This window comes from Bombina bombina, chromosome 2, assembly GCF_027579735.1.
Source record: "Bombina bombina isolate aBomBom1 chromosome 2, aBomBom1.pri, whole genome shotgun sequence".
NCBI lineage: Eukaryota > Metazoa > Chordata > Amphibia > Anura > Bombinatoridae > Bombina > Bombina bombina.
The window spans coordinates 263,708,641-263,736,592 of record NC_069500.1 but is presented as its reverse complement, the minus strand read 5'-3'; the positions used below and the strand labels follow the sequence as shown (position 1 = coordinate 263,736,592).

Genomic DNA, 27,952 nt, shown 5'->3' with positions numbered 1-27,952 from the left:
AAGCGCGACTGCTCTGTTTTAGAAAATACTGAAGAGCATGAGGACGCTGATGATATTGGTTCTGAAGGGCCCCTACACCAGTCTGAGGGGGCCAGGGAGGTTTTGTCTGAGGGAGAAATTTCAGATTCAGGGAAAATTTCTCAACAAGCTGAACCTGATGTGATTACATTTAAATTTAAGTTGGAACATCTCCGCGCTCTGCTTAAGGAGGTGTTATCCACTCTGGATGATTGTGAGAATTTGGTCATTCCAGAGAAACTATGTAAAATGGACAAGTTCCTAGAGGTCCCGGGGCCCCCCGAAGCTTTTCCTATACCCAAGCGGGTGGCGGACATTAAATAAAGAATGGGAAAGGCCCGGTATACCTTTCGTCCCTCCCCCCATATTTAAAAAATTGTTTCCTATGGTCGACCCCAGAAAGGACTTATGGCAGACAGTCCCCAAGGTCGAGGGGGCGGTTTCTACTCTAAACAAACGCACCACTATACCCATAGAAGATAGTTGTGCTTTCAAAGATCCTATGGATAAAAAATTAGAAGGTTTGCTTAAAAAGATGTTTGTTCAGCAAGGTTACCTTCTACAACCAATTTCATGCATTGTTCCTGTCACTACAGCCGCGTGTTTCTGGTTCGATGAGCTAGAAAAGGCGATCAATAATAATTCTTCTTCTTATGAGGAGATTATGGACAGAATTCGTGCTCTCAAATTGGCTAATTCTTTCACCCTAGACGCCACTTTGCAATTGGCTAGGTTAGCGGCGAAAAATTCTGGGTTTGCTATTGTGGCGCGCAGAGCGCTTTGGTTAAAATCTTGGTCAGCGGATGCGTCTTCCAAGAACAAATTGCTTAACATTCCTTTCAAGGGGAAAACGCTGTTTGGCCCTGACTTGAAAGAGATTATCTCTGATATCACTGGGGGCAAGGGCCACGCCCTTCCTCAGGATAGGTCTTTCAAGGCCAAAAATAAACCTAATTTTCGTCCCTTTCGCAGAAACGGACCAGCCCCAAGTGCTACGTCCTCTAAGCAGGAGGGTAATACTTCTCAAGCCAAGCCAGCCTGGAGACCAATGCAAGGCTGGAACAAAGGAAAGCAGGCCAAGAAACCTGCCACTGCTACCAAGACAGCATGAGATGTTGGCCCCCGATCCGGGACCGGATCTGGTGGGGGGCAGACTCTCTCTCTTCGCTCAGGCTTGGGCAAGAGATGTTCTGGATCCTTGGGCGCTAGAAATAGTCTCCCAAGGTTATCTTCTGGAATTCAAGGGGCTTCCCCCAAGGGGGAGGTTCCACAGGTCTCAATTGTCTTCAGACCACATAAAAAACAGGCATTCTTGCATTGTGTAGAAGACCTGTTAAAAATGGGAGTGATTCATCCTGTTCCATTAGGAGAACAAGGGATGGGGTTCTACTCCAATCTGTTCGTAGTTCCCAAAAAAGAGGGAACGTTCAGACCAATCTTAGATCTCAAGATCCTAAACAAGTTTCTCAAGGTTCCATCGTTCAAAATGGAAACCATTCGAACAATTCTTCCTTCCATCCAGGAAGGTCAATTCATGACCACGGTGGATTTAAAGGATGCGTATCTACATATTCCTATCCACAAGGAACATCATCGGTTCCTAAGGTTCGCATTCCTGGACAAGCATTACCAGTTTGTGGCACTTCCGTTCGGATTAGCCACTGCTCCAAGGATTTTCACAAAGGTACTAGGGTCCCTTCTAGCGGTGCTAAGACCAAGGGGCATTGCAGTAGTACCTTACTTGGACGACATTCTGATTCAAGCGTCGTCCCTTCCTCAAGCAAAGGCTCACACGGACATTGTCCTGGCCTTTCTCAGATCTCACGGATGGAAAGTGAACGTAGAAAAGAGTTCTCTATCTCCGTCAACAAGGGTTCCCTTCTTGGGAACAATAATAGACTCCTTAGAAATGAGGATTTTTCTGACAGAGGCCAGAAAAACAAAACTTCTAAACTCTTGTCAAATACTTCATTCTGTTCCTCTTCCTTCCATAGCGCAGTGCATGGAAGTAATAGGTTTGATGGTAGCGGCAATGGACATAGTTCCTTTTGCGCGCATTCATCTAAGACCATTACAACTGTGCATGCTCAGTCAGTGGAATGGGGACTATACAGACTTGTCTCCGACGATACAAGTAAATCAGAGGACCAGAGATTCACTCCGTTGGTGGCTGTCCCTGGACAACCTGTCACAGGGGATGAGCTTCCGCAGACCAGAGTGGGTCATTGTCACGACCGACGCCAGTCTGGTGGGCTGGGGCGCGGTCTGGGGACCCCTGAAAGCTCGGGGTCTTTGGTCTCGCGAAGAATCTCTTCTACCGATAAATATTCTGGAACTGAGAGCGATATTCAATGCTCTCAAGGCTTGGCCTCAGCTAGCTAAGGCCAAGTTCATACGGTTTCAATCAGACAACATGACAACTGTTGCGTACATCAACCATCAGGGGGGAACAAGGAGTTCCCTGGCGATGGAAGAAGTGACCAAAATCATTCAATGGGCGGAGACTCACTCCTGCCACTTGTCTGCAATCCACATCCCAGGAGTGGAAAATTGGGAAGCGGATTTTCTGAGTCGTCAGACATTTCATCCGGGGGAGTGGGAACTCCATCCGGAAATCTTTGCCCAAATTACTCAACTGTGGGGCATTCCAGACATGGATCTGATGGCCTCTCGTCAGAACTTCAAGGTTCCTTGCTACGGGTCCAGATCCAGGGATCCCAAGGCGACTCTAGTAGATGCACTAATAGCACCTTGGACCTTCAAACTAGCTTATGTATTCCCGCCGTTTCCTCTCATCCCCAGGCTGGTAGCCAGGATCAATCAGGAGAGGGCATCGGTGATCTTGATAGCTCCTGCGTGGCCACGCAGGACTTGGTATGCAGACCTGGTGAATATGTCATCGGCTCCACCATGGAAGCTACCTTTGAGACGAGACCTTCTTGTTCAAGGTCCGTTCGAACATCCGAATCTGGTCTCACTCCAACTGACTGCTTGGAGATTGAACGCTTGATCTTATCAAAGCGAGGATTCTCAGATTCTGTCATTGATACTCTTGTTCAGGCCAGAAAGCCTGTAACTAGAAAAATTTACCACAAAATATGGAAAAAATATATCTGTTGGTGTGAATCTAAAGGATTCCCTTGGGACAAGGTAAAAATTCCTAAGATTCTATCCTTTCTTCAAGAAGGTTTGGAGAAAGGATTATCTGCAAGTTCCTTGAAGGGACAGATTTCTGCCTTGTCTGTGTTACTTCACAAAAAGCTGGCAGCTGTGCCAGATGTTCAAGCCTTTGTTCAGGCTCTGGTTAGAATCAAGCCTGTTTACAAACCTTTGACTCCTCCTTGGAGTCTCAATTTAGTTCTTTCAGTTCTTCAGGGGGTTCCGTTTGAACCCTTACATTCCGTTGATATTAAGTTATTATCTTGGAAAGTTTTGTTTTTGGTTGCAATTTCTTCTGCTAGAAGAGTTTCAGAATTATCTGCTCTGCAGTGTTCTCCTCCTTATCTGGTGTTCCATGCAGATAAGGTGGTTTTACGTACTAAACCTGGTTTTCTTCCGAAAGTTGTTTCTAACAAAAACATTAACCAGGAGATAGTCGTGCCTTCTTTGTGTCCGAATCCAGTTTCAAAGAAGGAACGTTTGTTGCACAATTTGGATGTTGTTCGTGCTCTAAAATTCTATTTAGATGCTACAAAGGATTTTAGACAAACATCTTCCTTGTTTGTTGTTTATTCTGGTAAAAGGAGAGGTCAAAAAGCAACTTCTACCTCTCTCTCTTTTTGGATTAAAAGCATCATCAGATTGGCTTACGAGACTGCCGGACGGCAGCCTCCTGACAGAATCACAGCTCATTCCACTAGGGCTGTGGCTTCCACATGGGCCTTCAAGAACGAGGCTTCTGTTGATCAGATATGTAAGGCAGCGACTTGGTCTTCACTGCACACTTTTACTAAATTTTACAAGTTTGATACTTTTGCTTCTTCTGAGGCTATTTTTGGGAGAAAGGTTTTGCAAGCCGTGGTGCCTTCCATCTAGGTGACCTGATTTGCTCCCTCCCTTCATCCGTGTCCTAAAGCTTTGGTATTGGTTCCCACAAGTAAGGATGACGCCGTAGACCGGACACACCTATGTTGGAGAAAACAGAATTTATGTTTACCTGATAAATTACTTTCTCCAACGGTGTGTCCGGTCCACGGCCCGCCCTGGTTTTTTAATCAGGTCTGATAATTTATTTTCTTTAACTACAGTCACCACGGTATCATATGGTTTCTCCTATGCAAATATTCCTCCTTTACGTCGGTCGAATGACTGGGGAAGGCGGAGCCTAGGAGGGATCATGTGACCAGCTTTGCTGGGCTCTTTGCCATTTCCTGTTGGGGAAGAGAATATCCCACAAGTAAGGATGACGCCGTGGACCGGACACACCGTTGGAGAAAGTAATTTATCAGGTAAACATAAATTCTGTTTTTATTTCCAGTTCCTCTTTTTGTATGCTTTTTTACTCCTCGAATTGTGGGTGTGGTGAGAGATGTATTTATAGGCATTTTGAGGTTTGGGAAACTTTGCCCCTCCTGTTAGAATTGTATATCCCATACGTCACTAGATCATGGACTCTTGCCAATATGAAAGAAATTAATTTATCAGGTAAGTTCTTGCATAAATTATGTTTTTTAGTGATGGTAAATGGTTTGTTAAACGCTTGGATTTACCATCACTTTAAAGATAAGTATGTGAGTGTGCTTACAGTACATAAACCTGTAGTTTTTAAATTATATTACTTGTAATGGCATTTTCTTTTTTCTGACATAACTTATTTAAGCAAACTGCCCTTAACAGGACAGTAAAGTAAATTAAACATTCATGATTCAGATAGAGCATGCATTTCTACTCAGATTTGCTTTGTTGAATTGTTGAAGACCAAACCTAGTTAGGGTGATAGGACCTTAGGAGTGTGCACGTGTCTTAAGCAGTCTATGGCAGCAGTGTTTGCAATATTGTATAACACTACAATAAACAATCATGCAAACACTGCTGCAAGATGGATAAAGACGTGTGCACGCTCCTTAGCTCACCTAGGATTACTCTTTAGCAAAGGATAGCAAGAGAGCTATGCAAAAGTACTAATAAAGGTAAATTGGAAAGTTGTTTAACCCCTTGACGACCGAGGACGTGTCAGGCACGTCCTACAAAAAATACCCTTAAAGGACCAAGAACATACTTGACACGTCCTCTGGGGTTTTAAGCGGTGGAAGCAATCATGATCGCTTTCAGCCTCTTTCAAGGTATTGCAGTGATGCCTCGATATTGAGGCATCACTACAATACCTTTTTTTTACCCACCGATGCAGAGAGGAAAATTACAGTTAAACACAAAAACCACAGAAATGTAAAAATAGCCCTGGTCCCAAACAGTCAACAAATGGAAAAGTGGTCTGGTCACGAAGTGGTTAAAATTTCATACTCTATCCAGTCAGTTTAAGTTTAATTTTCACTTTACGGTCCCTGTCAGGTAGAGATGTTCTTAAAGGGGTTAACTGCCTGTGGCTCTTGTGACATCACAGCTTTTTTTGGAGTGCTATTTAGCACCCAGGGCTGGGATGTTGCTGAGTCACTGGATGTGTACCTGGTCCAGTCTTGGAGTGTAGTTCCCTTTCGTGTTTTGTATTTCTCTGGGTGATTACATACACCTGTGCACCCCTTCTTTGTTCTCAGTTTGTTTGGCTTTGTGAGCTTGCATTGTGTGGTTGTGTTAGGGACTCAGGCAGTGGATAGGACTTTGACGTGGTGCCTGAGCTTTTCCCATTTGGCCAGATGCGGTAACTAACCTTTCCAGTTGTGATTTTATCTTAGCTGTGAGCTAGCTGGTGAGTGCTGGGTGTTTCTATGTGTTGTATTACTTTTTGTTTGTAATCCCCCTTGTTTCTTGCACCCATTCCGGACTGGGGTTAACTGCCTGTGGCTCTGGTGACATCACAGCTTTTTTGGAGTGCTATTTAGCACCCAGGGCTGGGCAGTTCCCTTCCGTGTTTTTTTTTATATATATAATATATATATTAGAAACAAGAATTAATACACTTCACTGCACTTTGCCTGCTGGATTTACATGTAGCTGTTAGTTAAAAAAAATACCCGGTATAATCAGATGCTAGACTACTGCGGTTGTACAAATTTCTCGTTTGCTGTATAAAAAAAGGAAAATTTTAGTTCATATGTCTGGTATACCGTATAGTGAACAGTACAAAGTAATGGCCAACAGTATAACTGACTTGTCCTCACATAGATTTCATGCAGGAACTAAGTAAGAGCATATGCGTTTCTATGAGTTAAGGAGACATTCAATGCATATAAGTAAAAAGTTCAATAAACCTTTGTTAAGAAAACACTCAATGTTATTTGAGCAAACAATTGGAATTAAAGGTAAAAGTTCAGAATAGAGCAAAATACACAAAGTCTTGGCAACTTGCTGTGGTAACACACTAACGTATCCCTTATCAGGCTTCTATCCTACTTACAGCAGGCACCCTCAATCGTATGAGGTGAGTATGATGCACAGCTTAGACGATCCGGTGTTACTTTCTTTCCCAGGACTCTCCGTTCATGTCTGTATGGTTCGAGCTCCTTTGGAGTGTGGTGAAAACTTCCTTGTGATTTCTGGAGATCCTCTCCTCTGGTTTATATCATGGGGTGAAAGAGAGTGAAAGAAAGCAACATAGCGTAACTCTGTGATACAGAATTATTTATTTAAATATACAGAGTTTCTACTTACAAAGTGTGACCTCAATCACTATGAGGTATCACAAAGGCAAATACAGATTTGTAAGTCGATCCAAAAGTTAATATATTAGAATATAAAATCCAAACAGCTGTATAAAAACGTATGTATAAAATATACCTAAAAGGTAGCAGCAATTGCTTGAGAGTGAGTGAGCAGTCGGAATACAACACCGTTCACGCAGCGGCATTTAGCGACTTTTTAATTACCAAAAAGCAACGCCAAAGCCATGTATGTCTGCTATTTCTGAACAAAAGGGATCCCAGAGAAGCATTTACAACCATTTGTGCCATAATTGCACAAGCTGTTTGTAAATAATTTCATTGAGAAATCGAAAGTTTGTGAAAAAGGTAACGATTTTTTTTATTTGATCGCATTTGGCGGTGAAATGGTGGTATGAAATATACCAAAATGGGCCTAGATCAATACTTTGGGATGTCTTCTAAAAAACAATATATACATGTCAAGGGATATTCAGGGATTCCTGACAGATATCAGTGTTCCAATGTAACTAGCGCTAATTTTGAAAAAAAGTGGTTTGGAAATAGCAAAGTGCTACTTGTATTTATGGCCTTTAAATTGCAAAAAAGGCAAAGAACATGTAAACATTGGGTATTTCTAAACTCAGGACAAAATTTAGAAACTATTTAGCATGGGTGTTTTTTGGTGGTTGTAGATGTGTAACAGATTTTGGGGGTCAAAGTTAGAAAAAGTGTGTTTTTTTTTCAATTTTTCCTCATATTTTTTTTTTTTTTAAAACTTTTATTTATCAAACAAGGGTTACCATGTGGAGATATCACTCCCATAGGTCACAGAACATGGAAAATCAAAAACATGTTACAATTGAATGTTTACATTGCAATACTGGGTCTACTTTGCTGCAAGTGATGTTCTTACATACAGTCTCTCTGCAGGTACGCCCAGAGTCTTTTCTCTCAAAGCAAAAAGAAAGTTTCAATCTGCGTCCTAGGGGTTGGTCTTTTTGCTGCAATAGTCCATGGTAGATCCCTCTTTTCCTTTTTCCTCTCTCTTTCTCCTCCCGTACCTCCCTCCTCCCCTACCCAACCCTTTCAAATAGTACAACGTTTAATAATAGCTAAATAAGGATAATAGTAATCAAAACAGTAATAATCAGAGCCGAGCTTAATCTCGTCTCTTCACTGATCACGTTAAGAACTTTGCAGTTTCTTATTGTTAGGTCATTTTCTCTCCCCTGGGCAGCGGCGAGAAGACAGACTTTATAATGTGTGGGCAGATGTCCACTACCTCATCTCTCATGTTTCTCTTCATATAAAAAACCCCATTTGCCTCTCAGATGTTGTTCTAATAAGACTTCAGTGTTTCTGAGGGGGGATAAAAGCTGTGTTTGCACAGCAATCTGTAAAGTGTGTATGTAGGGTTCCCATTTTTTCATGAAGGGTCTGGTTCTTAACTGTACATCTTTTAGGGTGTCTGCTGCTTCGTATGTAACCTGTTTGTGCGTGCTTGCTTTAAGTTGTGATAGTGTGGGGGTCCTTGGACTCAACCAATTTTTGAATATGAGTTTCCTGGCTTGTAGGATAATGTTCGTAATCACTTTTTTTAGGGAGTTAGGTGTTGAGGCTGGGATCTCTAGGAATACTACCAGTCTGGGGGAGACCATCACTTCAGTGTGGAACGTGGATTTTATCCAGTATGTTATCATGCCCCAAAATTTCCGTATCATAGGGCAGTTCCACAGCAAGTGCGGCAAGTCCGCATCTGCTGCTTTGCATTTTTTGCAGTGACCTTCTGCTTCTGGTCTCCATTTTTTGAAGATTTTGGGTGGTATGTATGCTGCTTGTAACAGTCTGGTGTGTGATTCTCTAGCAATCGCTGATAGAGTTGCTCCTCTTGCATATTGTATGCTGCGTTGTATCACGTCTGGTGTAATTTCAGTGTCTAGGGTACGTGTCCATGTGTCACTGATGTGTGTGATCGTGGCTACGTTTGTCGGTTTCATGTGTAGTCTGTAAGTTGGGGAGATAGATGTATTACCTTGCATTGTCATATGTAGCAGTCTATTTACGTCTGAGTTTTGGTCAGTAAGTTCTGTATGTCGTAGTAAGTCTTGGATGTAGTGTCTCGCTTGTAGATATGCAAAGTGGTGTGTGCGGGGCAGATCAAATTGGGTTTGTAGTTCTTGAAAAGGTCTAACCTTCATGTCCAGCCCGTTTATCAATTGGGACACGGAGGTCAACCCCCTAGTTTCCCATGTGGCGAACACTGGGGAATCAATTCCTGCGGGGAATCCTGGGTTACCTCTCAAAGAGAGGTATTTCGTGTAGGTAGGGTTGAAACGTGATCTTTTGCATAGTTTCCACCAAGCAGAGAGGGGTTGGGATATAAGTGGGTAATTTTTAACTATCTTGAGTGTGTGTGTCGGTGCCATATGTGGGAGTGCCTGCAAGGACCATGGAGCCGTGACCTGCTTTTCAAGCTCTGGCAATGTGAAGTGTGCTTTCTCTGTCAACCAGTCCAGTACATATTTAACTTGGGCTGCCTCACAGTATGCATCAAGGTTGGGGACAGCCAAGCCTCCTGAGGTGATCTCTGCCATTAGTCTAGAAGAATTTATTTTGTGTTTTTTCCCTGCCCATATGAAGGAGAGCATTGCTTTGTTTAGTAATTGTATGTCTGCTTTATGAATGTGGTAAGGTATCATCTGAAACAAGTATAGGAGTTTCGGGAATATGATCATTTTGACGAGCGCGATCCTACCCGGTAGTGCTACCGGTAGTTTACCCCATCTGAGCAATGTCTCCTGGAGTTCTTTTACTAGGGGGCGATAGTTTAGATGGTACCATTCCCCAGGATTTCGGGATAGCTTGATTCCTAAGTATTTGAAGGAATAGGTGACTTGTTTAAAGCTGTATGGTAGAGCATCGCAGGGTGACCCCGGGAGCAGCCAAACAAGCTCCGACTTGTCGGTGTTTATTTTGTAGCCAGAGACCTGGCTGAACTGGTGTATGATGTGCATGACGTGAGGGATGTTTGTCTTTGGATTTTGTAGGTATAGGATCATGTCGTCTGCAAAGAGAGACAAATGGCACTGGACCTTACCCACCCACAGTCCCTCTGACTCCGCCCTAATCTTGATTGCTAGGGGTTCGATGGCAATGTCGAAAAGGAGGGGCGACAGTGGACAACCCTGTCTTGTTCCCCTACCCAATTGGAAGGGGGGCGAGGGAATTCCGTTGATCAAGATTGAGGCATGGGGGTTCGCGTATAGGGATTTAATCGTAGTTGCAAAAAGGCCCTTGATACCAAATTTATCTAGAGTGTTAAAAAGATGGTCCCAGAGGACCATGTCAAAGGCCTTCTCCGCGTCTATAAGCAAAGCGCAGGCTTCCATGTCTTTGTCTCCACCCTCTCTGGTATGGTTCCAGAAGTGGGTCAATATAAATTGGAGCTTTCGAATGTTTAACACCGAGGATCTACCCTTCACAAACCCCGTCTGGTCCCGGTGTATCAGTGAGGGTAGGGCTACTGCGAGTCTATCCGCCAGGATTTTGGTTAGTAGTTTATAATCCTGATTTAACAGGGATATTGGGCGGTAGGATTGGGTAAGTAAATTATCTCTGCCTTCTTTGGGAATCACACAGATGTTAGCTTCTGTGAAACGGGTAGAGATCTCTTCCTCACCCTTCATGATTTTATTGTAGAGAGTGGTGAGTGTTGTCACCACTTCTTCCTTCACTAGTTTGTAAAATTCCCCTGGTAGTCCATCTGGACCTGGGGTCTTGTCAAGGGGCAGGGTGTTTATGGCCTTCATTATTTCTGTCTCTGAAATGGGTGCATTAAGGAGAGTTAGATGTTCTTCTGAGATGGTGGGGTTGCGTATGGTTTCCCAGAAGGATGTTTTTTGTGTTCTGTCTATTGCTTCCTCTTTGTACAGGGATTTGTAGTAACTCATGAAGGCAGCTTGTATCTGCGGTGTGGTAGTGTGAATAGCATTTCCCACCTTGATGGCACCTATGTACTTGTTAGGTTTGGCGAACTTAGTGAGTCTAGCTAGGAGCTTACCTGTCTTATCTCCATGTCTGTAAAAGTTTGCTTGTATTGCTGTCATCTCCCTGACAGTGTTCTGATGTAATGACAGGTCCCTAAGTGTTTTTGCGTCAATGTAGTGTCGTTTCGTCGTTGGGTTTGGGTTTCTCAAATATTTATTCCTAGCGCTAATCACCCTTCTTAGTTGATTTTCACTCTTTTGTTTCAAACGTTTTGACCTACTAATTGTGTAGGAGGATATAAGACCCCTCATTACCGCTTTTCCGGCCTCCCAGAGTAGTAGGGTGTCATGTCGGTGTGTGGAGTTAAGAGTCATATAAGTTTTCCATTCTCCCTCTAGAAATCTCTTGAAATTTATGTCTCCGTACAGGTAAGTCGGGAAGAACCACCTACGGGGTCCCTCTCTAGTTGGCATAAGATTAATTTTAAGGCTAATGGGGGCATGATCTGATATGGTCGTGACATCTATGGTAGTGTTAGTGATCTGTTGTCCCAAGGAGTGTGTTGTTAGGAATAGATCTATTCTGGATAGGGTGTCTTTGGCTGGGGTGGTGCAAGTGTAGTTTCTTTCTTCTGGGTGCTTATCTCGCCATATGTCTGTCAGTGCTAAAGAGTGTTTAAATTTAGACAAGATCAGGGAATCTCTCCTTGCATTTTTATAGGTCGTGTTATGTCTTGCTGCTGAGTTAGGGTCCCTGAATCTGTCTGCTGGGGTTTGAGGGGCTATATTATAGTCTCCCCCCAGAATCATCGGAGAGTCAGCAAACTTTGTTACGATAGTACAGAGAGTTCTCCAGAAGTCCTTTTTATCAGTGTGCGGGCCATAGACTCCTCCTATGATAATGTGTTTATGTTTGAGTTTGATTTTTGTTAACACATATCTACCTTCGGGATCTATCAGTTGTTTTACTATAGTGTAGTCTAGATTTTTTCTAAAGAGGATAGCAACCCCTCTAGCTCTTTTCCCTTCATACGTGGTGTGAATAACTTCTCCCACCCATCCTTGTCTTAGCTTCTGATGTTCTGCGTTAGTCAAGTGGGTTTCTTCCAAGATTGCTATGTCTGTGTGTTGGTTTCTCAAATATTTTAGTATGGTTTTTCTTTTGATGGGGGACGTAATGCCCCCAACGTTCCAAGAAACCAGTTTCATGAGGAAACTTGAAGGGGTGTGTGCTATGGTTATGTAAGAGTGTGGTAGGGGGAAATAGAGTGGTTCTGTCTTTCTCACTTACCGCCCGCTGCCCAGGGGAGAGCGTATGTAGCTATCGAGGTGTTTTGTAGTAGTATTATTACTGATCGGGTCTCTGCAAGGTTAAACAATAAATTAGTACAGTAGATGTAAACAAATATATATATTATCTTACTTCTGTCTACAGTTGTTAATTTATATCAGCTGATTCTGGATCGTTTAAATTTTAAACAGTAACTAAACTTGTAAACTTTCCAACGTTCAAATTTCACAAAATCCCAAAAGCCCTCCCCCCCTCCCCATTCTTGAAAAGGATATGTATGCAGCGTTCAGCACCAATTTCTGTGCATTATGTCCCTCCAGTCAGTCTTGGTAGGTTAAATAGTCCTGAGTAAAAGATTCCAAATCTTGCTTGGTTTTGTCCTATTTCATGTATCATCTTCTTCTTCTTGTTGGACCTGCCGTGGTCGATCTGTACGCCTCTTGGCTTGATCTAGAAATAGTTGAAGGTGTTTCGGAGATTCAAATATCTTTGGACCTTGTGGCGTTTGAAGTCGCAATCTGGCTGGATACAGGAGTGCTATAGATTCACCTTGAGCTATAAGGTCTCTGCAGTAAGGCGTGAATTCTCTCCTTTTCTTTGAGACATCTGCAGAATAGTCCTGGAAGATGAAGATTTTCCTCCCTTCAAAGTCAATAGGTGTCTTTTGTCTGTACGCTCTGAGAATTAGCGTTTTATCTCTGAAATTTAAGTAGCGCACCATTATCTGTCTAGGTGCACCTTCCTGCTGGGGAGCTCCTACTCTGTGTGCTCTTTCTGCAGTGCAAGGTATGCTCGTAGATGGGAGTTTGAGTATGCCTGGGAGAATAGTTTCTACAAAGTTCATTAGACTCTGGCACTCCGACGATTCTGAGGTTGTTTCGTCTTGAACGGTTCTCCAAGTCATCTACCTTGGCTTGCAGCAATTTGTTTTGTCTTTGGAGAGTAGTGATAGAGGAGGTTGTGTCCCTGTATCTTTCTTCTCCCTCCGCTGCTTTCTGTTCCACAGTAGTTAGGCGTGTTGAGAAGGCCCTGAGGTCTGCGGACAAGCTATCCATTCCTGTCTGCAATTGTTCAATTTTAGGCAAGAAGAGCGCAGACAACTGTGATACAATAGGATGTGTGTCCTGCGTCGTGATAATGGATGTTTCTGGCAGTGACTGAGCCTGTTCTTGGTTCTCTGTTTGGGTTCTCTGGCGTCTCTCTGTTTGCTTTTGCCTTCCTGCCATGTTGTCAGTCTTTTTATTGTATGGAGTATAGTATTTTTGCATACAGGCTGCTCACAGCAAAGGTTCTGCTGTAATTATAGTTTAGTAGGAGAATTAAACTTCTTTCCCAGGACTAGGAGGGTTTGTTTCTATTCTGCTTCTGGAGGTTTGTGCATGGGGAGGGGGGTACAATTGGCTCCGGTCTAGTGTGTCATGTCTATTGTTGTCCCCTGAGTAGAATTAACACTTGAGATGTTGGTAGTCAGTCTCAGGTTAAGGTGTGTAACTCCTCAGATATCTGCTTCTCCAGCAGGTCGGACACTATTGTGCTACAGGTTTATCTCCTTCCCACGTGTGTTTTATCTGTGCAGGACTGATAGCATTATTGGGTTCTGTAGTAACAGCTACCCTGTGATGAGCAGGCTCCCCTGCAAAATGATCGATCTCTCTCTGTGCCAAGCGTGTGGCAGAAAGTTATAAACCTGGGAGGAGGGGGGGTTAATAAGGCCACTGAGTCCCCAAAAAGAATAGCAGTTCAGTATACTTGTTATGTTTATAGTGTCTCTTAACGGTTTTTGAATAGGGCCGATATCCAAGATGGCCGCCGTTAGTTTATTGCGCAGTTCTTAGGCTGTTAGGGCCAGTTGCCTTGTCAGTTTCTGACTTCTAAGAGCTCGGTTTTGGCTCTCCTCTGTGTTACCCCAGCCTATTCGGCTTCTCACCTACTCTTTTTTTGATGGTGCGGGAGGTCTGGTCTCTCTGATCGCCACCGCGATCTTACTCCAACTACTTGTCTATGCGGCTGCCGGCGGGGGAGCGGATCTGAAGCGCTCCTCACTAAGTCTTGTCCGGGCAGGTGTCGCTTAGTTGTCCTGCCAAGGATTACAGTCTTCTGGGCACTTTAGGCGTTAAAAAGCACAGGTTTGCGAGCATAGACACACGGAGCTCAGCAAACCTGCTTCCTCTCGCCGTGCCCGCCCACCGGAAGTCCTTTTTCCTCATATTTTATAAAAATTTTTTATAGTAAATTATAAGATATGATGAAAATAATGGTATCTTTAAAAAGTCCATTTAATGGCGAGAAAAACGGTATATAATATGTGTGGGTACAGTAAATGAGTAAAAGGAAAATTACAGCTAAACATAACCACCACAAAAATGTAAAAAAAAAAAGCCTTGGTCTAAAACGGACAGAAAATGGAAAAGTGCTGTGGTCATTAAGGGGTTAATTTAAAAGAGGTGTGTGTTACATTAACTTTGCAAATTTTCTAATGCACTGTTTTTTTTTTTTGGTGGGGGGGATTTGTAAAGCATTTTTGAGCGTGCATAACTATAACATTTGATTTTTTGTGTGTATGCATTTCAGGGATGGGTCAGGAAGCATGTAAGGCGGCCTGGCCTAAACCATCAGGAGGTTATCAAACCACCACAGGGCGAAGGTATGGTAGGAGACATGCCTATGTCAGCTTTCGACCTTCTTTGGAGAGTCCAAACAGAATATCAAGTCATGAAAACAGAGAATGTGAAGGATTGGAACTAGACGATGTTCAGCAAGAAAGCCATTTATGTGTGTACAATCTTTTTGTTTGTCTCTTGGAATACAGATATTGTGTTGTAACATTTTTTTGGAAAAGTGCATTATCATGTGTTTTTTTTTTTAAAATTATTATTATTGTCAGGTATTTGTAGAGCGCCAACAAGTGGGTAGAGGGTCCAGCCGAGAGTTGCACTGTTGTTGTCGGCTCTTATGAATGTGAACTGCTGGGCTCATAGGCTTACATGCTATGGGGTTTAAGGGGATAGCAGTGGAGATAGGAAGGTTAGTGTAGGTTGTATGCATCCCTGAACAGTAGAGTCTTCAGAGAGGGCTTGAAGCTTTCAAAACTAGGGGAGAGTCTTGTGGAGCGAGGCAGAGAGTTCCATAAGATGGTATCCAGTCTGGAAAAGTCTTGTAAACGGGAATGTGAGGAGGTAACAAGAGAGGAGGAGAATTTGATCTCAAGGCAACTAAAGCATCAGTTTTTGAAACGTGGCTGCCATCTCTATATGCCTGAAATATCACATATTTAGAATCCTATTTTTGATGTATTTTTAATGTAGAAAGAAAAGTAATATTTCTCTTGTAAGGTGTATCCAGTCCACGTGTTCATCCATTACTTGTGGGATATTCTCCTTCCCAACAGGAAGCTGCAAGAGGACACCCACAGCAGAGCTGTCTATATAGCTCCTCCCCTAACTGCCACCCCCAGTCATTCTCTTGCAGCTCTCGACAAGATAGGAAGTATCAAGAGATATGTGGTGACTTAGTGTAGTTTTACCTTCAATCAAAAGTTTGTTATTTTTAAACGGTACCGGCGTTGTACTGTTTTACTCTCGGGCAGAAATTAGAAGAAGAGTTCTGCCTGGAGGTTGATGATCTTAGCGGTTTGTAACTAAGGTCCATTGCTGTTCTCACACATAACTGAAGAGTATGGGACAACTTCAGTTGGGGGATCGGTCTGCAGATTACCTGCTTTGAGGTATGTTCAGTATATTTATTTCTAGAGAGATGAATGAGTTCTAGAAAATGCTGATAGAGCATTGTGTATTTGAGGTAAGCCTGATGCAGTGATTTAACAGCGACTGGGATCATGCTTACAAAACGGGGTAATACTCTTATTGCTTAGTGACAGTTAAACGTTTACATGAATTCAAAAATAGGACGTTTTTTCTCTGAGGGAGAGAACTCTTTATTTGGGGCCTAGTTTCCACATGGCTAATCAGATACTCCTAGGAGTATTTTCTTAAGGCCCCTCTGGCATCCAGTACATTGTGGGAGGGGCCTATTTTAGCGCTCTAAATGCGCAGTTTTAATTCAGACTGAGACATCCAGCTTCCCTAGAGGAGTCCTCTGGCATCTGAGGACCATTATAAGGGGTTTATTTCTGCACAAAATCGTACTTGAGGGCAGGTAGGAGCCTCAGCAGAGCTGTGGCAGGGTGCTTAACCGTCTTGTAACGTTTTTTAACGTTTTTAAATCCGGTTTGGGGCCTAAGGGGTTAATCATCCATTTGCAAATGTGTGCAATGTTGCTTTAGTCCCTTACACACACTGTAAAAATTTTCAAAGACTACTACTATATTTTTACACTGTTTTGCAGTTTAAGTGTTAGTTTTTTTTCTCTTAAAGGCACAGTAACGTTTTTGTTTAATTGCTGTTTTACCTTTATTAAAGTGTTTTCCAAGCTTGCTTGTCTCATTAGTAGTCTGTTAAACATGTCTGACATAGAGGAAACTCCTTGTTCAATATGTTTAGAAGCCATGGTGGAACCCCCTCTTAGAATGTGTACCAAATGTACTGAAATTTCTATAAACTATAAAGACCATATTATGGCGCTTATAGATTTATCTCCAGTGGATTCTCTGACTGAAAAAAGGGAGATTATGCCTCTAGCTCTCCCCATGTGTCAGAACCTATAACTCCCGCTCAAGTGACGCCAAGTACATCTAGCGCGTCTTATTCTTTTATTTTACTGGACATGGCGGCAGTTATGAATGCTACCCTCACAGAGGTATTTTCCAAACTGCCTGGGTTACAAGGAAAGCGAGTCAGCTCTGGGGCTAGAACTAATACAGAGCTTTCTGAAGCTTTAATGCCTGTGTCCGATATACCCTCAAAATACTCAGAAGCTGAGGCAGGTGAGCTTCTATCTGTGGGTGACATTTCAGACTCAGGGAAGGCGTTGCTACAGTCTGATTCTGAAATGACAGCGTTTAAATTTAAGCTTGAACACCTCCGCTTATTGCTTAGGGAGGTTTTAGCGACTTTGGATGATTGTGACCCCATTGTGGTTCCAGAGAAATTGTGTAAAATGGACAAATATTTTGCAGTGCCTGTTTACACTGATGTTTTTCCAGTCCCTAAGAGGTTTTCGGAAATTATTACTAAGGAATGGGATAGACCAGGTGTGCCGTTCTCTCCCCCTCCTGCTTTCAAAAAGATGTTTCCCATAGATGCCGCCGTACGGAACTCGTGGCAGACGGTCCCTAAGGTGAAGGGAGCAGTCTCTACCCTAGCTAAGCGTACAACTATCCCCGTCGAGGACAGTTGTGCTTTCCTAGATCCTATGGATAAAAAATTGGAGGGTCTCCTTAATAAAATTTTTATTCATCAAGGTTTTATTCTCCAGCCTCTTGCATGCATAGCCCCAGTTACTGCTGCAGCGGCTTTTTGGTTCGAGTCTCTTGAGGAGGCTCTGCAGGTGGAGACTCCGCTAGACGACATTCTAGACAGGATTAAAGCTCTTAAGTTAGCTAATTGCTTTATTTCTGAAGCCGTTTTTCAGTTAACCAATTCAGGTTTTGCCATTTTGGCGCGTAGGGCGCTATGGCTTAAGTCCTAGTCAGCAGACGTTACTTCAAAGTCTAAGCTTCTTAACATCCCCTTCAAGGGACAGACCCTATTCGGGCCCGGTCTGAAGGAGATCATTTCTGATATTACTGGAGGAAAAGGTCACGCCCTTCCTCAGGATAGGTCCAATAAGAGGACCAAACAGAATAATATTCGTTCCTTTCGAAACTTCAAGAGTGGCGCAGCCTCAGTTTCCTCTAATGCAAAACAAGAGGGAAATTTCGCCCAGTCCAAACCAGTCTGGAGACCTAACCAGGCTTGGAACAAGGGGAAGCAGGCCAAGAAACCTGCGGCTGCCTCTAAGACAGCATGAAGGAGTAGTCCCCGATCTGGGACCGGATCTAGTAGGGGGCAGACTTTCTCTCTTCGGCCCAGGATTGGGCATGAGACGTCCAAGATCCCTGGGCGCTAGAGATTGTTTCCCAGGGATATCTTCTGGAATTCAAAGGTTCATCTCCAAAGGGGAGATTTCATCTCTCACAACTATCTGTAAACCAGATAAAAAGTGAGGCATTCTTACGTTGCGTTCAAGACCTACTGGTTATGGGAGTGATCCACCCAGTTCCAAGAGAGGAACAGGGGCTGGGTTTTTATTCAAACCTGTTTATAGTTCCCCAAAAAGAGGGAACTTTCAGACCTATCTTGGATCTCAAGATCCTAAACAAATTTCTCAGGGTCCCATCCTTCAATATGGAGACAATCCGAACCATCCTCCCTATGATCCAGGATGGTCAATATATGACTACCGTGGACTTAAAGGATGCTTATCTCCACATTCCGATTCACAGAGATCATCATCAGTTCCTCAGGTTCGCCTTCCTAGACGGGCATTACCAGTTTGTGGCTCTTCCCTTCGGTTTAGCCACGGCACCAAGAATCTTTACGAAGGTTCTAGGGTCCCTTTTGGCGGCTCTAAGGCGACGGGGCATAGCGATAGCCCCTTACCTAGACGACATTCTGATTCAGGCGTCGACTTTTCAATTCGCCAAGTCCCATACGGACATTGTTCTGGCCTTTCTGATGTCTCACGGGTGGAAAGTGAAGATAGAAAAAAGTTCTCTCTCTCCTCTCACAAGAGTTTCCTTCCTAGGAACTCTGATAGATTCAGTAGAAATGAAAATTTTTCTGAGAGAAGTCAGGATATCAAAACTTCTAACTTCTTGCCGTGCTCTTCATTCCACTTCTCGGCCATCAGTGGCTCAGTGTATGGAAATGATCGGCCTAATGGTAGCGGCAATGGACATAGTTCCGTTTGCCCGCCTACATCTCAGACCACTGCAACTTTGCATGCTCAACCAGTGGAATGGGGACTACACAGATTTGTCTCCTCTGTTAAATCTGGATCAAGAGACCAGGGATTCTCTTCTCTGGTGGTTATCTTGGGTCCATCTGTCGAGGGGAATGAGTTTCCGCAGGCCAGAGTGGACTATAGTGACGACAGATGCCAGCCTTCTGGGCTGGGGCGCAGTCTGGAACTCCCTGAAGGCTCAGGGTTCGTGGACTCAGGAGGAAGCCCTCCTTCCGATAAACATTCTGGAACTAAGAGCGATATTCAATGCTCTTCAGGCTTGACCTCAACTAGCTGCGGCCAAGTTCATCCGATTTCAGTCGGACAATGTCACGACTGTAGCCTATATCAACCATCAGGGGGAACAAGGAGTCCCCTGGCAATGATGGAAGTTTCCAAGATAATTCTATGGGCAGAGGTTCACTCTTGCCATCTCTCAGCTATCCATATCCCAGGAGTTAGAGAACTGGGAGGCGGATTTTCTAAGCCGGCAGACTTTTCATCCGGGGAAGTGGGAGCTCCATCTGGAGGTATTTGCCCAGCTGATTCAACTTTGGGGCAAAACAGAACTGGATCTGATGGCGTCTCGTCAGAACGCCAAGCTTCCTTGTTACGGATCCAGGTCAAGGGATCCCCAGGCAGCGCTGATAGATGCTCTAGCAGTGCCCTGGTCCTTCAACCTGGCTTATGTGTTTCCACTGTTTCCTCTGCTCCCTCGTCTGATTGCCAAGATCAAGCAGGAGAGAGCTTCGGTGATTTTGATAGCGCCTGTGTGGCCACGCAGGACTTGATATGCGGATCTGGTGGACATGTCATCCTCTCCACCATGGACTCTGCCGCTGAGGCAGGACCCTCTACTCCAAGGTCCATTCAAACATCCAAATCTAATTTCTCTGCGTCTGACTGCTTGGAGATTGAACGCTTGATTTTATCAAAACGTGGTTTCTCCAAGTCGGTCATTGATATCTTGATTCAGGCTCGAAAGCCTGTCACCAGGAAAATCAATCATAAGATATGGTGTAAATATCTTCATTGGTGTGAATCCAAGGGTTACTCATGGAGTAAGGTCAGGATTCCTAGGAAACTATCTTTTCTCCAAGAAGGATTGGAAAAGGGATTATCGGCTAGTTCCTTAAAGGGACAGATTTCTGCTCTGTCTATTCTTTTGCACAAGCGCCTGGCTGATGTTCCAGACATTCAGGCGTTTTGTCAGGCTTTGGTTAGAATCAGGCCTGTGTTTAAACCTGTTGCTCCGCCATGGAGTTTAAATTTAGTTCTTATAGTTCTTCAAGGGGTTCCGTTTGAACCCTTGCATTTAGGGATGCACCGAAATTTCGGCAACCGAAATTTTCGGCCGAAAATGGGCCTATCCTATTTCGGCCGAAAGAGAGACAAGCTGGCCGAAAATTGCATGTTACATTTGTGCCACACTTACACTTGCTGGCCGCCGCTAACCGCATCCATCCACACCTAAATTTAGACCGGTGCAGCTAGAGGCTTTCTAGGCCATTAGGTTAGTAAACTACATTTCCCACAATGCCACTCACGCATGAACAGCACAGCCTCCTCCCTCCCTTCCTATCTAGAGCGGTTTGTATCTGAAGAATCTGCAGTGCGTGCACTTCCTGAAAGGCTCCGGTATTTTGTCCTTAGTGAGGAGGAAGAGTTGCTCCGGTGCAGGTTCAGCTCTGTTAGAGACAAGGAAGGTTTGATTTACAGCAGCCTAAAACGGAGCAACCCCCACCTCTATTTCCAGGCACTACAAAGCTGTAAATCAAACCTCCGTTGTCTCTAAGGGAGCTGAACTGCTGAATCGGAGCAACTCTTCCTCCACACTAACAGCAGGTTAACCCTCTTCCTCCTTACTAATATGGTAGGAGATGTTATTTATTACATATGAGCTGGCTTAATATAAGTGCGAGATCGCAAAGTATCATATTTATAATCTCTCATGTTCCATACACAAACATACTCATGTGACTAGAAATTATTAATGAAACTACAGATCCCATGATGTCTTGTGGTGCGTGTTTGTAACTAGCGAGACTAGCGTTAGTTTTTGCGACTATTTTGAGACAGCATGGCTGCAGGAGGAGAGAAGAAAACTGCTCTGGAGATGGTATGATAGATAGTCCCTGCTATTTATTCATTTGTGCTTGAGCGCAGACAGAGCATATTTATTCCCTGTCTGTGTTTATGTGTAGATACTGGTAGTGTTTAGTACTTTAGCGAAGCACTTGTACCATCTTTACATTTATTCTCCACTCTTTATTTTCTCTCACTGTAACTATTTAGGAGTGATTGGCAACTTTTAAATCCAATCCCTTTTTAGCAGCAGCAGTTAACCCTTAGGCAGCAAAAACAGCAATACTCTGTAGTCTTCAATTAAGTCTCATAGGCAGGATAATAACATATGTGGAACACCTTCCTGATTTTAGTCAGCTGATATGGGAACTGAAGTTAAAAGATATTACTAATGCTGCTTTTAAGGATCCACTATTTTTTATGTTTTGTTATAGAGCACAATTATTTAGCAAATGTTAAACTATTAGAACTATCATTTACATAAGTGCCTTAAACAGGGAGCTCTCATTCACATATGTGAATGACAACTCTCTGTATAAAGCACTTATGTTACTGTCTTCTCTCTATAAAACACTTCTGTAAATTACAGCTCTGTATAAGCCTCTTCTATGGTATCTTTATTTTAAAAAGTTGGAATGTAAGCTTAGAAGCCAACTCATTTCTGGAGCACTATTTTAATATCAACAATTATTCTTCATTCAGTCCTATTTAATGGAAACAGATTTAACAGATTTTTATTTATATTGGTTTATTAAGTTTATTTTCTGTCTAATTTTGGTGAGTTACTTTCAATAAAAGTGTGGTTATTTATTTTAATGGCTTTTAGTTTTTCATTTTAGAGTAATTAAATTAATTAAAAAGTCTAATATTATTAATACAATTATAGAAAAAAACCTATTTTAAAATCATTTGGGAAAAAGGTCATTTTCGGTTTCGGTTTTCGGCCAAGTGCATCCTGAATTTTCCGTTTCGGTTTCGGTCCAGAATTTTCATTTCGGTGCATCCCTACTTGCATTCCATAGATATCAAGCTTTTATCTTGGAAAGTTCTGTTTTTAGTAGCTATCTCTTCGGCTCGAAGAGTTTCAGAGTTATCTGCCTTGCAGTGTGATTCCCCTTATCTGATCTTCCATGCAGATAAGGTAGTTTTGCGTACCAAACCTGGGTTTCTTCCTAAGGTAGTATCTAATAGGAATATCAATCAGGAAATTGTTGTTCCGTCACTATGTCCTAATCCTTTTTCAAAGAAGGAACGTCTGTTACACAATCTTGACGTTGTTCGTGCTTTAAAGTTTTATTTGCAAGATACTAAGGATTTTCGTCAAACATCTGCATTGTTTGTCGTCTACTCTGGAAAGAGAAGAGGCCAAAAGGCTTCGGCAACTTCTTTCTTTTTGGCTGAGAAGCATAATCCGTTTAGTTTATGAGACTGCTGGCCAGCAACCTCCTCAAAGAATTACAGCTCATTCTACTAGAGCGGTAGCTTCCACATGGGCTTTTAAACATGAGGCCTCTGTTGAACAGATTTGTAAGGCAGCGACTTGGTCTTTGCTTCATACCTTTTCGAAATTCTACAAATTTGATAGTTTTGCTTCCTTGGAGGCTATTTTTGGGAGAAAGGTCTTGCAGGCAGTGGTGCCTTCCGTTTAAGTGCCTGCCTTGTCCCTCCCTTCATCCGTGTCCTAAAGCTTTGGTATTGGTATCCCACAAGTAATGGATGAACCCGTGGACTGGATACACCTTACAAGAGAAAACAAAATTTATGCTTACCTGATAAATTTCTTTCTCTTGTGGTGTATCCAGTCCACGGCCCGCCCTGTCACTTTAAGGCAGGTGTTTTTTATTTTTAAACTACAGTCACCACTGCACCCTATGGTTTCTCCTTTTTCTTGCTTGTCTTCGGTCGAATGACTGGGGGTGGCAGTTAGGGGAGGAGCTATATAGACAGCTCTGCTGTGCGTGTCCTCTTGCAGCTTCCTGTTGGGAAGGAGAATATCCCACAAGTAATGGATGAACCCATGGATTGGATACACCACAAGAGAAAGAAATGTATCAGGTAAGCATAAATTTTGTTTTTGACAGTGGAAAATGAGTCTAGGAAAATGTAAGTATCCTTTAATTTACAGTAGCTGATGAGTGCCCTGATCTCCATATTTAGAGACATTTATATAATATTTTAGTTAATCTGTAGTGAATTATGCTCCAAGTCTGCTCTGCAGTAACTATAGCAACAAGATAGTAGGTAAATTAGTACTAATAGCAAGTACCTATAGGTGCCAAATATTTTTGTTATCAACAAGCACCTGTTAGGGGGGGGGGGGGCAATATAGCACTAAAGAGACTCATAGAAAAATGAGTTACAAAGTCTGTAACAAAAAAAGAGTGCTTTACCCCTTCAATTATATAGGAAAAATTCTCATTGAATAATGCAGGAACGATTTTTATACTTTATCTTTATTGGTTTAACTATTCAATCATACACGTTTAAAAACACTTAAACTCTCTAGATATCAATATATAGCATAGGTGTGTGAATAATACCTCTCAGAATCATTTATCTAGATGTGAAATGTACTTGATTTGTATAATATCAAGCAGTAAGATACAAACAATATCTTTTGTAGCCGGCTATTAATAAATTCAGAAATAATGCTGTAACAAGAGGACCTGTTAATATGTGGGATGTCAGATTATGAGAATAAAGCTAATACTCTAGCTGTAATTATAAAGCAGACCAAATCTATTACACTGAACAGCTGTGCTAAAGTTAACTGTGCAAGCAAGGACTTTATAATTACAGAAAGAGTATTAGCTAGATAGCTTTAATCTCGCAATCTGACATCCCACATATTAACAGGTCCTCTTGTTACAGCATTATTTCTGATTTTTTTTAATAGCTTGCTAAAAAATAGTTTGTATCTAACTGCTTGATATTATATAAACAAAGTACAATGTTTCACATCTAGATACATGATTCTCAGAGGTATTATTTACACACCTATGCTATATAATGATATCTAGAGGGTTTAAGGAGACAGAATCTATTACACCGAGCAGCTATACTAAAGTTAACTGTGCAAGCAAGGACTTTATAATTACAGATAGAGTATTAGCTAGATAGCTTTAATCTCGCAATCTGACATCCCACATATTAACAGGTCCTCTTGTTACAGCATTATTTCTGATTTTATTAATAGTCAGCTGCAAAAGATATTGTTTGTATCTGACTGTTTGATATTATACAAATCAAGTACAATATTTCACATCTAGATACATGATTCTCAGAGGTATTATTCACACACCTATGCTATATATTGCTATCTAGAGAGTTTGTGTTTGTAAACGTGTATGATTGAATAGTTAAACCAATAAAGATAAAGTATTAATGGTTAAAAATCGTTCCTGTATTATTCAGTGAGAATTTTTCCTATATAATTGTAGGGGTAAAGCACTCTTTTTTTGTTACAGACTTTGTAACTCATTTTTCTATGATGCTCTGCAGTAACTACCTAGATCAGGGCTAGAAATATCACTGTAGTTTATGATACAGGGAAAACAAAATTCTAGTCCACACAATCTATAAGATAAGTGTAAGTTTAATTTCTCACCAATTTCTTGTGTGTCTGGTAATTGTGGACTAGTGGAAATGTAAGCAATTTGGTTTTCTTTCCTATGGCATTGAGAGTCTACAACTTCATTCCAATTACTAGTGGGATATTCAACTCCTGGCCAGCAGGAGGAGGCAAAGAGCACCCCAGCAGAGCTGTTAAGAGTAATGGTGGCTATTATCAGTTAGAAAGCGGCGAGGTTGTCTTTGCTTTATTTCTAATTTCTATTATTGCTACCCCTTTATGGAAAGCCAGGGTTGGTTACTCTATTCTTTCTTTTTATTTAGTTCCCTGATCGAGAGTGGAGTTTCTATCACACCTTAGAAGCTGTTCCTGCCCTGCAGCTGTATCCACAAGTAAGTGCATTTGCCTTCTAGGTATTGAAGGACAGCACTTTGGAGGTTAATTCCTCTAGTGGATCAACATCTGGGACAAGTTTTAACCTTAGGTTGGGTTAACAGTTTGGGCAGTTTGGCAGGCACTGGCTCACATGCAGTGCCCTGCTGTTCCTCTCAACCTCCTGGGGGTGTTTATTTGCCAGGAGATTTTGCTGCGCAGATAACCTCTGCGGTGTCTGCAGCTTTATCTGCTTTCTTTACTTCGGGCAAGCGTAAGTTCCTGTAGAGGAAAAGGGTCAAGGATTCTATTCAAATCTGTTTGTGTTTCACAAAAAGGAGGGAACTTTTCGTCCCATTTTAGACCTAAAGTGCCTCAACAAATTTCTCAGGGTTCCGTCCTTCAAGATGGAAACTATTTGTTCCATTCTTCCATTGGTTCAGGAAGGTCAGTTTATGACGACCATAGACCTGAAGAACATGTATCTTCATGTTCCCATTCACAGGGATCATAACTAGTGTCTGAGGTTTGCCTTCCTGGAAAAACACAGTTTATTGCCCTTCCTTTTGGTCTTGCTATGGCTCCCAGAATATTCATAAAGGTTCTGGAAGCTCTCCTGGCTGTGGTCAGATCTCAGGAAATAGCGGTGGCGCCTTATCTGGACGATATCTTAGTTCAGGCGTCCTCTTTTCAACTAGCAAAATCTCATACAGATATGTTGTCTTTTCTTCGTTACCACGGATGAAAAGTGAATCTGGAAAAGAGTTTCCTTGTTCCAGCTAGAAGGGTGTGTTTCCTAGGGACAATCATAGATTCCCTGTCCATGAAGATTTTCCTGAAGGATGTCAGAAAATACAAACTTCTTGCTTTGTGCCTTTCTCTCCAGTCTCTTATTCGCCCATTAGTGGCTCAATGCATGAAGGTGATTGGGCTGATGGTGGCTTCCATGGACATTGTTCCTTTTGCTCGGTTCCATCTGAGACCTCTGCAACTATGCATGCTCAGTCAATGGAACGAAGACCATACAGATCTATCTCAGAGGATAGATCTGGATCCCCCAACAGGAGACTCTCTTTCGTGGGTGGAAACTCACAATTGTCTCCTATTTGCCATCCACATTCCAGGAGAGGACAACTGGGAGGCGGATTTTCTGAGCAGACAGATTTTCATCCCGAAAACTGGGCTCTCCATCCGGAGGTGTTCTCAAAAATAACCCTCAGGTGGGGAGTTCCGGAGTTGGATCAGATGGCGTCTCGTCAAAATGCCAAACTTCCAAGGTACGGTTCAAGTTCAAGAGATACTTAGGCCGCTTTGATAGACGCTCTAGTGGTTCCTTAGATCTTCTCTCTGGCATACCTGTTTCCACAGTTTGCTCTCCTTCCACGAGTCATTGCTCGTATCAAACAGAAGAGAGCATCTGTAATTCTAACAGCTCTTGCATGGCCTCGCAGGATCTGGTTAGCGGATCTGGTGAAGATCTCATCTTCGAGGTTACCTCTGAGGAAAGACCTTCTACTTCAGGGTCCCTTCCTCCATCTAAATCTAGATTCTCTGAAGTTTACAGCTTGTAGATTGAACGCCTAGTTTTGACTAGATGTGGTTTTTCTGAGGCGTTCATTGATACCATGTTTCAGGCTCGTAAACCTGTTACTTGCAAGATTTACCATAAAGTATGGCGTAAATAGCTTTATTGCTGCGAATCTAAGGGTTTCTCCTGGAGCCGGGGGAGGATTCCCCGCATTTTATCCTTTCTTCAGGATGGCCTGGAGAAAGGTTTGTCAGTCAGTACTCTGAATGGTCAGATATCTGCACTGTCTATTCTTTTTCACAAACGTCTGACTGATTTGCCAGATGTTCAAGCTTTTGTTTAGGCCCTGGTCAGAATCAGGCCTGTGTTTAAATCTGTTGCTCCTCCTTTGAGTCTTAACCTTGTTCTTAAAGTTTTGCAGCAGACTCCGTTTGAGCCGATGCATTCTGTTGATAATAAATTGTTATCTTGGAAGTTGGAAGGTTTTGTTTTTTCTTGCTATTTCTTCCGCTCACAGAGTTTCTGAGCTTTCGGCTCTGCAGTGTGATTTCCCCATACCTTATTTTTCATGCAGATAAGGCGGTCCTTCGTACTGAGTTGGGTTTTCTACCTAAGGTTGTGTCGGATCGAAACATTAATCAGGAAATTGTTGTTCCTTCTTTGTATCCTAATTCTTCTTCCCATAAGGAATGTCTTTTGCATAACCTGGATATTGTGCTTGCTCTAAAATTTTACCTTCAAGCATCTAAAGATTTTCGGCAATCTTCTGCCCTGTTTGTTGTTTTCTCTGGCAAGCGTAAGGGTCAGAAGGCCACTTCTACTACCCTTTACCTCTGGTTAAGAAGTGTTATCTCTGGTTAAGAAGTGTTAAGATAGCTTATGATACAACTGGACAACAGCCTCCTAAGAGAATTACGGCTAATTCCACTAGGGCTGTCTCCTCGTCCTGGGCTTTCAAAAATGAAACTTCTGTGGAACAAATTTGCAAGGCAGCAACATGGTTCTCTTTGCATACTTTTTCCAAATTCTACAAATGTGATACTTATGCATCGGCTGAAGCTTCTTTTGGGAGAAAGGTTCTTCAAGCAGTGGTGCCTTCTGTTTAGGTCCTCCTGCCTTATTCTCCCTCCCTTTTCATTCTGTGTCCTCTAGTTTGGGTATTGATTCCCATTAGTAAATGGAATGAAGTTGTGGACTCTCTATGCCATAGGAAAGAAAACCAAAATTTATGCTTACCTGATAAATTTCTTTCATTCCGGGCATGGAGAGTCCACGACTCCGCCCTTTTTTTAGTTTAATTCAGCAGTTTTTAGAGTAAACCTCAGGCACCTCTATACCCTTGTGTTTCCTCTTTTTCCATTTTCCTTCAACTGAATGACTGGGGATTATGGGTAAGGGAAGTGACACTTAACAGCTCTGCTGGGGTGCTCTTTGCCTTCTCCTGCTGGCCAGGAGTTGAATATC

General features: G+C 42.5%; 1 protein-coding gene across 3 annotated transcripts in view; it reads left to right on the top strand.

The window, feature by feature from the left end:
- Window positions 1-27,952, top strand: part of PJA2 (praja ring finger ubiquitin ligase 2) — a gene marked incomplete at its 3' end in the record, with an annotated part of 143,254 nt that overhangs the window by 43,061 nt on the left and 72,241 nt on the right. For all 3 annotated transcript variants that reach the window (XM_053701532.1, XM_053701534.1, XM_053701533.1), the window contains 1 exon segment: window positions 14,622-14,822. In XM_053701532.1, the coding sequence (XP_053557507.1) occupies window positions 14,624-14,822 (199 nt within the window).